Consider the following 14,338-nt stretch of genomic DNA (forward strand, 5'->3'; position numbering starts at 1 on the left):
GGGGGGAACGCCCGACTGACACCCGCAGTCTATTTTTGAGGCCGGTAAGAAATAAAAGGCACAAGATTAACCCGTCCCAAAAGGTGAAGCGGCCAGAGAACTTAACCTCCAATGGAATCCAAGTTCAGGGAAGGCTGTATGGTGGCCGGAGGGGGCCAAACAAAGCCAGTTCTTTGACACCTCTTTCTTTCCCACCTCCCTGCCCCGGTAGAAAATTAACTGAAAGGAATGCGACTTTTGTGGGTGTTTTACCCTCCCTCTCCTCCGCAGCCCGGTGGAGAATAAAAATTTTCTACAGCACAGTATCCTTTCCCCTAGGCTCTGAGGCAGGAGAACCTGACTTCTCCAGACTTGGAAAGAACAGCACACAAAGGGGCGAACATTGGGCCACTGCGGCTGCGCGCGGGCCAGGTAGCGGGAGGGGCGTGGTCCCGGCAGCGGGAGGGGCGTGGCCCCGGCAGCCCGGCGGCTCGCAGGCGCAGACGTCTCGGCACTCATGGCGGAAGTGGACCTAGTGGCTGAGTTCCCCCGACCCGCGGGTGCTGCGCGCTGGGCCGAAGTTATGGCTCGCTTCGCGGCCAGGCTGGGCGCACAGGGCCGGCGGGTGGTGCTGGTCACGTCAGGTGGCACCAAGGTCCCTCTGGAAGCGCGGCCGGTGCGCTTTCTGGACAACTTCAGCAGCGGGCGGCGCGGGGCCATGTCGGTCGAGGCCTTCCTGGCGGCGGGCTATGGGGTCCTGTTCTTGTATCGCGCTCGCTCAGCCTTTCCCTATGCCCATCGCTTCCCGCCTCAGACCTGGCTGGCGGCCTTGCGGCCCGCTGGCCCACCTCAGGCGGGCCTACTGAGCCTAGAAGCCGAGGAGAAGGCGCTCCCGGGCTTCGCTGCGGCTCTGCGGAGCTACCAGGAGGCAGCGACTGCCGGCACCTTCCTGGCGGTAGAGTTCACCACTTTGGCGGACTATCTGCATCTGCTGCAAGCTGCGGCCCAGGCGCTCAACCCACTAGGTGCGTGCCCTAGGAATCCATTGATTTCCTGGAGGCAGAGCCATTCTCCCCCTTGTCTCTTGTCACCAAGGGATCTCACAGGCAGGGAACACTGGTTGAAAAGGAACTGCTCCCATACTCCTCCTGGATTCGTTATACCTCTGCTTCTCTTTGCAGGCCCTTCTGCGATGTTTTACCTGGCTGCGGCCGTGTCAGATTTCTATGTTCCTGTCTCTGAAATGCCTGAACACAAGATCCAGTCATCTGGGGGCCCACTGCAGGTGATGGGCACTTCTCTTCCAGAGATCTGATCCCCTATAACCAATCTTGGGTTAATTTTCTCCTGATTTGGAGATGGCCTTCTTGCATTCTGTATGCGCTAGGCACTGGGGATACAGAGATGAATAAGACACCGCCCTCCCTCAAGGACTACACAAGCTAGCGAGGGAGCTGGACACAGACATAATTACAATACAGAATGCTAATGCTCTAGTGGAGGTAGGTACAAAGTGCAGTTAGACCAGGGGAGGGAGTGAACTGGGAGAGCAAAGGATTCCTGCAAGAGATAATTTGAACTGGGTTTTTTAAGACATGCAGAGGGTCTTAAAAGTGGGGAAGGTCATTCCAAATGGACTTGTACAGTTGAGATTGGAAGTGGGCGTTGGTGAGGTGTAGAGCACACTGAAGAGGTGGCTTGGTTGAAGATATGGCTTGATTCATATCCCTCTTGAGCTTTGGCTTTGCCCTGTGGAATCAGAGGGCACGTATATAGGAGAATGAGTTTGAGTTTTTGTCTGAAAAGTATATTCTGGCATTATTTTGAAAAGTGAAATAGGGAGAGATTGGAGAGGAAAGAGGAGTTAGAGGTTATTGTCTTTTTCTGGAGAGATATGGGAGGTTAGTGGTGTGGTTAAGATGCTAAGATGATTGGGTGTCTTAGAACCTAAGGGAGTTTTTAGCAACATATTGGGTGATTCAGGTAGAATCTACATAGGGGAAACTACTTGTGGGGCATCTGTAGGATAGTTATTTGGTTGTTTCTTCAGCAGATATTTGTGAAATACGTAATGTTGTATAATAGTCATTCACTATTGTGGGACATGGGAATGAAGTCATTGAGAAGAACCATACATAGTACTTGCATTACTTATACTCTATAGAGTAGTCCAGTGGATACTATGTTTGGCACTAGTGGATGTCAGAAATGAAGTGGGGAACTAGATGTCATCTGTATCTCAAAGAGGAAATCCTGATCATTATTAGCATAGTGATTTCACATTTTTAGAATGCTGCATCTTTAACCCTATTCTTTAGTTTTATCTTGAATATACCCAAAATGATTCAACCAAGAGGTTGGCAGGGATTAGGAAATTGATGATAGAACTTTTGATCAAGTGAAAATAAAGTCATTTGTTTTCTCAGGACTAAATTGCATGAGATTTGTAATCTAGTTACAAGTGAATGGAATTATAAATAGAATCCAATAGCCATTCTACCAATATAAGTAATATTGTAGATTGAGAAGTTTGATTTTTTTCTCCTTAACCAAAAAAAAAAAAATATTCACCAGGTACCATTGGCTCATGTCTGTAAGCCTAGCTACTCAGGAGGCAGAGATCTAGTAATTGTGGTTAGAAGCCAGCCCAGACAGGAAAGTTAGTGAAACTCTTATCTCCAATTAACTACAAAAATGCTGGAAGTGGAGCTGTGGCACAGGCAGTAAGTACAACACTAGCCTTGAGCAAAAAAGCTCAGGGGTAGTGCCCAGACCCTGAGTTCAAGCCCCAGAACCAGCACCAAAAAACAAAACAAAATCCACAACAGTGGGAGCCTCTGCTAAAGCAACGTTTGTATGAGCAGATTATTTATGAATGTCTACATGAGGGCAAGCTTAAAAAAAAAATAGAGGGAATGTTTGAGAAAATATGAGTGGTAAATCAGGGATGATTTAGAAAATGTGGATTTCTGCAGAAAATGAATGAGGGCATTTTTATGAACCCACAGCACCAGAACTTTTTAAACTATTTAAGCTTTTGAGAAGTTTGACAAAGAAATCCCGCTCAAATTTATATAGGCAAAATATGAATTCCCAATTCCTTGCTTTCTCTTATAGGTAGTTGCCATTGCTTATTAAGCTTTTCTTTTTCCAATGCAGATAACAATGAAGATGGTGCCAAAAATGCTCTCTCCTCTGGTTAAAGATTGGGCTCCCAAAGCATTTATAATTTCCTTTAAGTTGGAGACTGATCCTTCCATCATAATTAATCGTGCTCGGAACGCTTTGGAAGTTTATCAGCATCAAGTGGTGGTGGCTAATATCCTTGAGTCAATACACTCCTCTGTGGTTATTGTAACCAAAGACTCGGAAACCAAGTTATTGCTGACAGAGGAAGAGGTAGCAAAAGGCATAGCGATAGAAGAGAAAATAGTAGATAATCTTCAATCTCGACACACAGCTTTTATATGTGACAGAAATTGAACTAAAAATCTCAAAAATTATTATAGGATCAAAAATTATTGAGTGGACCAGGTCTTCTACAGATGTCAAGAACCGAATAAATCCTTTGCTTTCCTAAGAACAAAGAAAATGAAGGGAACAGTTAAAGTGGTGTGTGCAGGCTAATAATGGGTTGATATTTCTCTTTTAATGGCCACTTGACACACCTGAATGTCATTGTGATTTGGAAATTGAACCCTAGAACTGTATCTCACATTTTTGAAAAGGCTGTTAGGAATTCACTACCAAAAATATATGTGGAGGACTGAATGCTGAAGATCAGCTTAATACATACTGTAGAAGGAGGATTATGGATACATGAGTGGCCGTGCTTTGAAGAGCAAGTATTTGTTGAGTGCCTACTATGTGCCAGGCCCATGGTGAGCTGTGAAGATTGAAAATGAATAAACATGTTTCGTTTAGGAAATGGATGTATAAAAAATGAAGTGCAATAAAGTGTATGCCCACAAACCAACACATGGAAAGGATTTTCTTTTTTAGAAAAAAATTACCAGAAATGGTAGAACGAAAGAAAAATACCTCCCTGAAGATAGACTGCCTGTAGGTTGCAGAACTTCCCACTACATTTACTTTTGCTTCTTGTCCTGTGCTTACTCCATATTTGACTAACAATTTACCTCTCATATATTTTAGAGCTGCTCTTGAGGGAAATTTAATAGAGCCTTCCACTTGGAATTAGGCAAGAGCCCCTGTTGGGCACTGTGGCGATGTGTATAGTTTGGTGTCACCATGGCCAGCTGTGCCATCCACTAACTTTATAAACTTTAGGCACATGACTTAATCTGTTTTCTTATCTATAACATGGGGATAATAAATCTCAGCAAATGCTAAGTAAATAAAACATCAAAGATAAAGCACTAGTCTTGTACCTGGTTGCAATTATTTACCAAGTCTGTTAATGCCAGACCCTAAGATGATCCACAGTACAATTTGAGAAACTACCATTAATATGTAGGATGATAAACATTTCATGTAAATATTTGACTATGGAATGTAACCATAGTGATAGACTGCTTGCCTAGTATGTAGAAGGCCCTGAGATTTATTCCCAGCTCTGAAAAGTAGAATTTGAACTATAATATTTCAGAGAATTGTGAAGATAACCCAGTATATCCTACAAAAGAGGACACACAATAAATTTTAGTTGAGAAGATTTGGACAAAGGTGCCAGGGTAAACTAAAATACTTCATTAAATCAAGAAGCGTGACCTTAAACGGTGTAGAAATAGCCAAGACTGAAAGCAGCAGCCTTTTGAACAAACATTTTCGATGAACTTTAGGTCCATTTGTCAAAAGCATCTGATTCAGCAGTGGTTGCAATATTGAAAAGCAGTAAGTAAAAGACTGATTTTCCTCCCTGCATCTAGTCTTATGTATAGTGACTGCCATCTTTGCACAGTGGGAGTAGAGTTAAAATTTGAAGTGATTAATTTTTTCACCATATTGCTTCTTGTGGGAACCACTTCATTTCTTTTGTTAACCTTCAGAAGGAGTTTTTTTTTATAGTTTCAACTTTAGTTTTAGTATCTATTTGGAACACTTAAAAACAGTATTTACACAGTAAAAAATAGGGGTTTGTGTGAGTGTTGTAACAGCAAGTTGAAGTGTTTAAAGAAAGGAACACGAATCAACAAAAATAAGGAACTGTCTAGATTGGAGGAGCAAAGAATAAGGAGGTAATGCTGAAACGTAAATAGGATTAAGTAGTAGAATAGGTAGTAGTGGTGAGCATTTGAGAATGGTGTAGGGGTTGGGGAATGAAGAACTTGTAAGGGCTGTCTTAAGGTACATGCACAAAAAAGAGATGAGATCCATCCAGATAATGCATATAGAACAAGCAGACATTTGGATTTACAATTCCAGTAAGACCATGTTTAGGGTACTGACAAAACAAAGGGCTCTGAAATATAAGTGAAATTGAGCTTTGACAAGCTCAACCTGAAATCGTGCAAAGGGTATTCCCTCGCCCCCAAGGTCATCTTTGAATATTATAACTCAAGTTATAGTTCAACTTTGGCTCCGTGAAAAGTTTGTTTTTGTGGTCAAACATTTATTTTGTGGTCGAGGGGCTTGAACTCAAGGCCTGGGCGCTGTCCATGAGCCTTTTGCTCAAGGCTAGCGCTCTACCACTTTGAGGAGCAGAGTCAGTTCGGGTTTTCTGTAGGTAAGAGTTTCATGGACTTTCCTGCCTGGGCTGGCTTTGAATCACGATCCTCAGATCTCAGCCTCCTGAGTTGCTAGGATTACAGGTGTGGGCCACCGGCGCCTGGCTCACTGAAAGTTTTTATTTTGCATTACTTAAGTAGTAAGAGATACAACCCACCCAAACCGAACTTTCATCCGTTTTAAGTGTGCCAGTCATAGTAATTCCCAAACCCAGCATCTTCATTTTTACAATAGGCTGTTTCAAAGTACATGGTTTCATTTGGACCACCCTAGATGGTTCATGACAGATATAGGCCCCAAAGTCTGCCCTAACACCCTACCCTAAGAAGGAAGTAACTAAATCTAAGGTAAGTAGGCCAGAGGTCTGACCAGAATCAGAATTAGACTCTGAGAGTGTATACATCAACGCCGCATTGTTACTATGGTTACTGCCACCTCCAGAGCCAATAGACTTGAGTCGTGCTAATGAGACCGCAGGGAGAACCCCGCCCTCCTCGCCTGAAGGCCAATGGTATGCGCCGGAACAAAGTTTTCAGAGGAAACGCTCTCCAGGGCGTGCGTCGTATCTATGGCTCCCACCGGAAGCACGCCTGTGCTCTCTACGGCCGGCGCGGTTGCTATGACGCCGGAACTCGGTGGGCCGCGGTGAGCAGCCAGGAGCCGAGCGACCCTCGGAATCTCGCCCGAATCTCGCTGTAGCCTCTGGGAGAAAAGTTTCCGATCTGCTTCCTAAGGTCCGGGACTCCTCTCCGAGAAGGAAGGCGTTGCTTCCCCCCTCTTCCACATTCCAAGTCTTTCTCGCTCCTCTCCCAGCACGGGCCCCAAACTACCTGAGAACGCCGTCCGGCTCGGCCTTTGCAGCCCCGGGCTGGAGTAATTCGTCCTGCCGAAGGATCCTCCCTGCCCCACGTCCCCAGTGACCTCCGCGCTGGTTTCGAGCGGGTTTAGAACCCGCGGGACGAACATTCCTTTTCTCACTACAGCAACCGACGGAATCCAGCCCTCGAAGGGGACGACCCGCCACCACCAAGTCCACGGAGGCACAGTTTTCCCCTCCTTGTAGTTGCCGTTTTCTTCTCTTTTTTGTCTTTGTTCGTCATGCAGAACCTTGAATTCCAATGAAGCTCAGGAAGTCTGCGGTAACTCCAGCATCGGAGATCATCAAGTCAGTCAGTTACCTTCTGCCTTCCAAGTTCATCTATTCTCCCATCACTCCAATCAATCACGTTTCCTCATCTTCTTCATCCCACAACCATTTCTACCCTCTCCTGTCCACGCGGCATGCTATTGATGGCCAGTCGTCCTCACCACCTCTGTCATCCATCCACCACCCCTCTTCTGCTTTCCTATTGCAGTGTTTTGCATGGCTAAGCATTTCACATTCTCCAGCCCTGCAGTCATTGTGAAGATTTTCTGTCTTTCTGTACTGTGGCAGGCTTTCTGTCTTGGATAAATTGGAGCCTAGATGGAGAAATGAACATTGCTAAATATATACATTAGATGACTGCAAACATAGTACATATGAAAATGGAGAAAAAAGTTAAAATGGCAGTGTTGGATCCATGTCAGGTTCTTGTTTAATTAGCACAATGTTCAGCATAAATATTAGTGATGTGAAAATGTCATTCAAAAATAATCATAAAACAGACCATATAAATTCAACAAACAGAATTTTCTAGAGGAGAGATGCTTGAAACAACGCTTGTGCTTCCTCTTTCTGTTTTCTGAAGAAGAAAAAAATTCTTCCCAATGTAAACCAATGGAGAGGAGAGACTGAAAACAAATATTTTTTGGCAAGGCTTAGGACAAAAAGATTTTTTCAGAAGGGCTTCAGTATAGAGCAAGAATTTTAGTATGGAAAGTGTGGTTAGTTTGTCTTGTGTGTTGACTCTTATTATTTCTTCAGTATTCAGGTTTAAGTATGAGTGTGTGTGTGGGGGGGGAGACAATACTGGCATTTGAACTGAGGACCTCCCTCTGACAAGCACTGTACAATTGGTATCCATGACCCGAGAACTTTTTGCTTTAGTTATTTTGGAATAGGGTCTCACATTATTGCCCCTGGCTGGCATTAAACTACACTCCTTCTATGTATGCCTCCTATTGTAGCTGGGATGACAGACCTGTACTGCTATGCCCAGTTTATTGTTGAAAAGGGTCTTCCTTTTTGCCCAGGTTGGCCTTGAACCAATCATCCATCTGCCTCTCAAATAGCTGAGAATACAGTGTAAGCTACCACACCTAGCTAAATGTAAATTATTTGAATATATACTCATTTTTTATGTGCCAGCATTGAGGCTTGAACTCAGATCCTTAAACACTAGTGTAGGGTTGTTTTTTTTCCACTCACAGCTGGTGGTCTACTACTTGAGCCACACATTCTGGCTAGTGTTTTGCTGGCTTATTGGAGTCTCATTGACTTTTCTGCTGGGCTGGCTTTGAATCTGGATCCTCAGATTTCATCCACCAGCAACTAGCTAAGTATACATTTTGGATAGATACATAAGAGGGGTAATAATTTTGTATGTTTTGATTTTTTCAGGACAATTGAAGTATTTGTGTTATCTCATGTCTAGAGTCATGGCATATTTCCAAATTATGAAAAAATTAGCTTTGTCTTCTATGACAATTCAGAAAAAAAGAAATTCTGCTTTTTAAAATTTTTCACATTAAATGGAGCTAAGTAAACTAACTCTTGAAGAAAGATACTATTATTTTATAAACCATTTCTTGAACAATTATCATTGACAAAGCTAATAAAAATTAATTTTTCCTATTATCATGGCATATGTATAAGTCTCCAAGAGACATTGTATGGAAACAGTTTTAGTTACCACAATTGGGAATGTACTTCTGGCATCTCGTTAGCAGAGGTTAAGAATATTGCTATATGTCCTACTGTGTGCAGGATAGTCCAGAAAACAATTACCAACCCAAGGTGACAGTAGGGACAAATTCTTCTGATCTGTGTCAATCCCCTCACGTGTGGAATTTTACATAGTTAGTATGTACATTTTATCTTTTCACTTAATTTTATATGTTGAACATTTGCCATATTGCTAGATTGTTTTCAACTTTTTAAAAAATATACTTCTCACTTGGGAATTTGAAAGGAGAAAAGGCTATATAATATATTTAAGAGAGCTGTGTTCAAATTGTATTTACATGGAAGGAAGAAAGAAGGGATAAGATGAAAACTTGCTTGACAAGATATTCCCATTTTTGTGGCCAAGCTATTTTACTATGTTCCTTAGAGTCATTTAGAGACCATTTATATTCAAAGTAAATTCTTTGCTGCTGTATGAGGTACAGTTTTGATCCAGTATGGTCATTGAAAGGCACCTTCTAGGAGAAAAAAGTAACAAGTAGAAATGACTGTACCCATTCTCCTGACTCTCTTTCCCTTCATAATTCCATTTCTATGTCAGCTTGCTTGGACACTTCAATTTGCTACCTCCTTCTTCTACAATATTTTAAAGACCTAAAAATACTTTCAGGATGCACTTCCTTACAATGCTAAGTGAGCATTCCTTCTTTCTCTACCTTGTAGAGAACAATATTCTTGTGTACTTTGTTGGGTGGGCAATTTTAGGTATAGTTTAGATGTCAGGGCATTTATAAATTAAAGGATACCTCAAGGTCTGTTGCATTAGATTGTAAAATCTCTCAACCACCAAGTCTCAAACCATTGGAAAAATGCTTGTTTTATAATGTAATAATACCATTGTAGGCAGAGGTATCTAATTGTCCAAAGTCAAGGAAATATAAGAACAAGACAGAATAATTATGTGGCCTGAAAGGCTACCGGTAATGTGGAGCAGAAGAGAAGACTAGAGAGACAGGAGGGACTTCGTTGTGGAGTTTCTGGAGCAAAGCTAAGGGTTTTGAGCTCTGTTTGAAAGCAATAATAATGTGAAGCAGCAAGTAATTTGCATTCAGAGCAAATTCGTGTGGCAGCTTTGCAGAACACAGACTGCAAACTGGATAAGGCCCAGCCTGGCAACAGGAATATCAGTTAAGAATGCTATTGCATTCTGATGAGTAAGTAGTCAGCAGAGCTTAAACTAAGCCAATGGGCATAGAAGATGAAGTAGAAGATGATGGGAGAGGTAGAAACTGTATAGTTTGTGATACCATTTGTGATAGTAGGAATAAGGGAGTAAGGATGGAGTGAGGAGGGCTTGAGATTACATCCAGGATTTATCAACAGAGTGATGGTGATTTTTAACTATGGAAGATGGGAAATGAGTAGATTGTTCAAGCAGAGTTGTTTATTATTCAACTGGACATAGCATTGGTTTAAATAAACTCACTTTATATTACCCTCTTACCCTATATACTGGTCTCCGGAGCTTGCATCTTCTCATCAATCCTCAAAGACTAGGATTTTCCTATTTGTATTCCTACTTCTAATCCACTTTACCTACAAGTGACTGAATGTATGTGTAGAAATGTACATGCAGAGGAGGGCATAATCCACTGGGTAACGAAAAACTGTCTCAAAAAAAAATTGAATCAAGTTGGGCACCAATGGTTCATACCTGCAATCTTAGCTACTCAAGAAGCTGAGATCTCTAGTTCATTTGAACCCATCCCAGGCAGGAAAGTCTGTGAGATGCTGATCTCCAATTAACTACCAAAAAGCCAGAAGTAGGGCTGTGGCTCAAGTGGTAGTGCACTAGCTTTGAACAAGACAGCTCAAGGATAACACCCACTGAAGCCCTGGGATTGGCACACCAAAAAAATTAACCAAGAGATATAAAAGTAGAAGGGCTTATTTAACTAGGATGTTGTATAGGATTAGGATCAAAATGGCTGTTTTCAGCCTTACTGATGAAGAAGCAGAGAAAGTCCTTCCAGGTCAAGCAGCAAGGGAAACCAACAAACAAAAGACCTCATGGATCAAGAGGAGCTTTTTTTCTAAAGCAAGAGTCTTGCTATGTAGCCTAGGCCGACCTCCAGAACTCACTAAGAGCAAACCTGGCTTCTGTTTCAACCTCCTAAATGTTAGGATTATAGGTGCAGGCCACCACACCTGTCCTTTAGAAGAGACTGTTAATGATTGTCCAGCTTCTTTTCTAATTCTATGCAGCCATTTTAGTTCCCAGGACTTATCATGGTTCTGTACACTTCAGTACAATCCTATAGTCATTAGGATTGGCTGGCTCTGAGGGACAGAAGGCTCAGAATAATACTGACAAGCCGGGCTAGAGATTTAACTGTGTGAGAACACTTGTTTAGTAGGTATGAAGCCCTTCAGTCCCTAAAGAAATTTATTTTTATTATATAAAAATCAAGAATAGGGCTGGGAATGTGGCTTTAGTGGTAGAATGCTCACCTAACATGCATAAAGCCCTGCATGTGATTCCTCAGTACCATATAAGCAAAAAAAGGCAGAAGTGGCACTATGGCTCTTAAGTTGTGGAGTGCTAACCTTGTGCAAAAAGCAGCTCAGGGACAGTGCCCAGGCCCTAAGTTTAAGCCCCAGGACTGGCAACAACAACAAAAAAATATCAAGAAGAAAGGCTGTAACAAGTAGGCAGCATCTTAGAATTGTCAGAGACAAGGATATTTTCCCCCAACATGGTTCTGTATTTATCATCAGGCTGCTCAGGCTTTGGCTGTCTGAATTCCAGTCAGTTGAAAGGAGGAAGGAGCGACTTGGCCCTTTAAGAACCCTTGATGGAAGCAGTATAGAATTATATTTACATCCCACTGATTACAGCATAATCATACAGCTATATCTAGCAGTTAGCAAGGCAGTCTTGTGGTTAGTCCAAAAACTAAATGTCTTAATTCTGTGGAAGAAGGAAAGAAAAAATTAAAGGATAACTGTAGTCTCAGCTACCTTTACCTGTATTTGTTCCAACTTCAATGTTTCTCTTCTTTCTCTTACCACTTATGTGAGCAAACAAGTACCTTAAGCCTCTGTAAGTAAGCCTACATGCTCACCTATAAAATGTAAGATAAGACATATGACTCTGGTAACAAATATATGATGTTCTTTAAAAAAAAAAATTGTCCGTTGTGGAGCTTGGACTCTGGGCCTGGGCACTGTCCCTGAGCTCTTCAGCTCAAGGCGAGCGTTCTACCACTTGAGCCACTGTGCCATTTCCAGTGGCTGGTTTTGAACCGTGATCCTCAGATCTCAGCCTCTTGAGTAGCTAGGGTTACAGGCATGAGCCACTGTTACTTAATATAGTTCTTAATATAGTGCCTAGAGCACATAGCTAACTTTCAGACTATTAGCCACATAAAAGTACCTTTGTAAGGCTGCTATACTAACCAGAAACATAATTTAAAAGTAATCTTCTATTAGTATTTCAGACATCTTAATCTATCAGTTCTAGTATAATGATAAAGCAACTTTATTTTGTAGGTTTTTCGGTTTATGGGTATCATGATCATATGTCCTAAACTTGGTATGTAAATAGAAAAAAATGAGAGATGATGACTGTCCCACAGACTTATTGTTATGTCCTGATGCTATCTATGGAAAACAGTGTCTGAGAACATGAGAATGAGCAAGCATAGAGAAAGAACCTCACTGAGGAAGAGTGAGCGGCTCTTTATTTCTCAGCTTATAATCACAACAGTGGCTCTTTCATGGACTGCACCTTTAATATGGGTTAAAATATGAGCTGTGGATTCAGGATAAGAAAAATGTATTGTTTCTTCTTAGGTGGAAGAATAGACAAACGATGTCTGAAACTTCACAGAAGGAAGAGAAACATTCCATTGATTTTAATGTTTTCCTAATTTTAAACATTAATACTCTACAATTAATAGAACATTTGGAACATGAATAAAGGTAAAAGGAATGGGAAATTACTATAGATTTTCCACCCATACTGCCAAGAAAAGAACTTGTAATGTTTTAAGTGATGTTCTGCCTGTCATTTTTAAAGTACGTGTTCTGAAATAATGTGAAGTGTGCATGTGAGAGGCAGTAATTTCTTGCAGCATCTTTTCCAGCACTTACCATCTTGTGCTATAATTACCTTGTCAGCTCCGTTGGGGCAGGGACCATGCCTCATCTTAGTTGTTTCTATGCTTCCATCGTACCTACCTTGTAAACTGCCTACTGTACAGGATGGGAACATTTCCCTCTTCCCTTCTAATATTTTTTTGCCAGGCCTGAGAAATTAACATAAGACATATTACAAGCATACAGATTCATTTAAAGTAAGTCTTCAGTGACACAGGAACCCTCCTAAGAAAATAAAGACCCAAAGAAGCTATTGAAGTCAATCACTCATATTATTCAGTTAAGCAACTGGATATATGAAAAGGCTCCAAAGACAGGAGTTAGTATAGCTAGGTCAGTTCAGAATTCTCTGGGCCTCAACTTTCTATAGTCAATGAGGAGAATGTTGCCCTCCTTCTAGTATAGGGAGGCCATTGTTCCCATGGGAATTTCATCTCATGCTTTTAAGAAATAAAAGATTCAGGTGATCATATAACTGATGTTTTTCAAGTGGCTCTAGCTCAAAATACTCAATATGCCAGACTGCTGCATTATAATGCTTTCACCAGTATATTAAGAACTCATAAAACTATTTATGAAGCACTACAAATACAGGAAAAATATAGATAGAATCTCTTTAGAATAGTTGTCTTATTTTGCATATTGTTATATGTGATCATATTTACCAGACATATATTCTCTTTGCTTAGCATTTTCATCTCAGATGTTTGGAATCATTTTCTTTTTAGAACTTCCTTTTATAATGGTCTGTGGATGGAACAGAAATTTTATTATTGTTTGTTTTCAATCTCTAGTACAGAGAAAGTTGTCATTCATATAATATATTTTATGTTCTGCACTGTTATTCTTTCTTGCTTTTCATGACTATATTGGGTTTCCCTCTGTTGATTTTAAAGTTTGCATCTACTTTTATTCATATAATGAGGTTGCTTTAATTTCTCCCAGCACTTTCAGTTATTTTCAGTAGGAAAGTTTGTTTGTTTGTTTTTTTGTCGGTCGTGGGGCTTGAACTCTGGGCCTGGGCGCTGTCCCTCAGCTCTTCAGCTCAAGGCGAGCGCTCTACCACTTGAGCTACAGCGCCACTTCCAGTTTTCTGGTGGTTTATTGGAGATAGGAGTCTCACAGTCTCTCCTGCCCGGGCTGGCTTTGAACCGCGATCCTCAGATCTCAGCCTCCTGAGTAGCTAGGATTACAGGCGTGAGCCACCAGCGCCCGGCTAGTAGGAAAGTTTTTTCTGGACTGCACTCTACCATATTGCAAGAAACAGAAGAGTCTTTCTGACCTAGTTCCAATATGTATTTCTGTATACATCAATTTTTTACAGCACCTAGTAATACAATGATGAAAGTTTAAAGTTGTTTGTCCCAATTTTTTCAAGTTAGTTTCATTATTTTTAGTGATTAGTTTTGCACAATACAAGGTTTTCTTTTCCCAGGAATATGTCTCATAATACAAATGCTTAATCAAAAGTTACATTTTTAAAAATTTATTATTATTGTAGAGGTGATATACAGAGGGGTAACATTTCCATGAGTCAGATAGCAGCACACTCCCTCAATATGGTTAAAAATAATTTTTTAACCTTTGATTAATATTCCTTCATTCCTAACATGTTTTTCTTTTGTAAATATTTTTCTACTGCCCCCCCCACTTTCATTAGTCAGAAGCTCTTTTTTCACTGTT

The 14,338-nt window shown here is 41.2% G+C and overlaps 2 protein-coding genes across 5 annotated transcripts in view; both read left to right on the forward strand.

The window, feature by feature from the left end:
- Nucleotides 1-465: 465 nt before the first annotated feature.
- On the forward strand, nucleotides 466-3,951 carry Ppcs (phosphopantothenoylcysteine synthetase). 3 transcript variants are annotated; one of them, XM_042681069.1, is made up of 3 exons: nucleotides 466-1,004; nucleotides 1,161-1,264; nucleotides 3,139-3,951. In XM_042681069.1, the coding sequence occupies exons 1-3, from the start codon at nucleotides 497-499 to the stop codon at nucleotides 3,460-3,462; spliced, it is 936 nt and encodes a 311-aa protein (XP_042537003.1). In that variant the 5' UTR covers nucleotides 466-496; the 3' UTR covers nucleotides 3,463-3,951. The 3 variants fall into 3 exon arrangements, with proteins under 3 accessions (XP_042537003.1, XP_042537013.1, XP_042537022.1); XM_042681079.1 differs by having other exon boundaries at nucleotides 575-655; XM_042681088.1 differs by lacking the exons at nucleotides 466-1,004; nucleotides 1,161-1,264 and adding an exon at nucleotides 1,273-1,481.
- Nucleotides 3,952-6,169: 2,218 nt separating this feature from the next.
- Nucleotides 6,170-14,338, forward strand: part of Ccdc30 (coiled-coil domain containing 30) — a 108,597-nt gene continuing 100,428 nt past the window's right edge. For both annotated transcript variants that reach the window (XM_042685100.1, XM_042685109.1), the window contains exon 1: nucleotides 6,170-6,832. The gene's annotated coding sequence lies outside the window, so the exon portion shown is untranslated. The remainder of the gene's footprint in view (nucleotides 6,833-14,338) is intronic.

The sequence above is a fragment of the Dipodomys spectabilis genome, unplaced genomic scaffold (assembly GCF_019054845.1).
Source record: "Dipodomys spectabilis isolate Male_0828 unplaced genomic scaffold, ASM1905484v1 ptg000002l, whole genome shotgun sequence".
Classification (NCBI taxonomy): Eukaryota; Metazoa; Chordata; class Mammalia; order Rodentia; family Heteromyidae; genus Dipodomys; species Dipodomys spectabilis.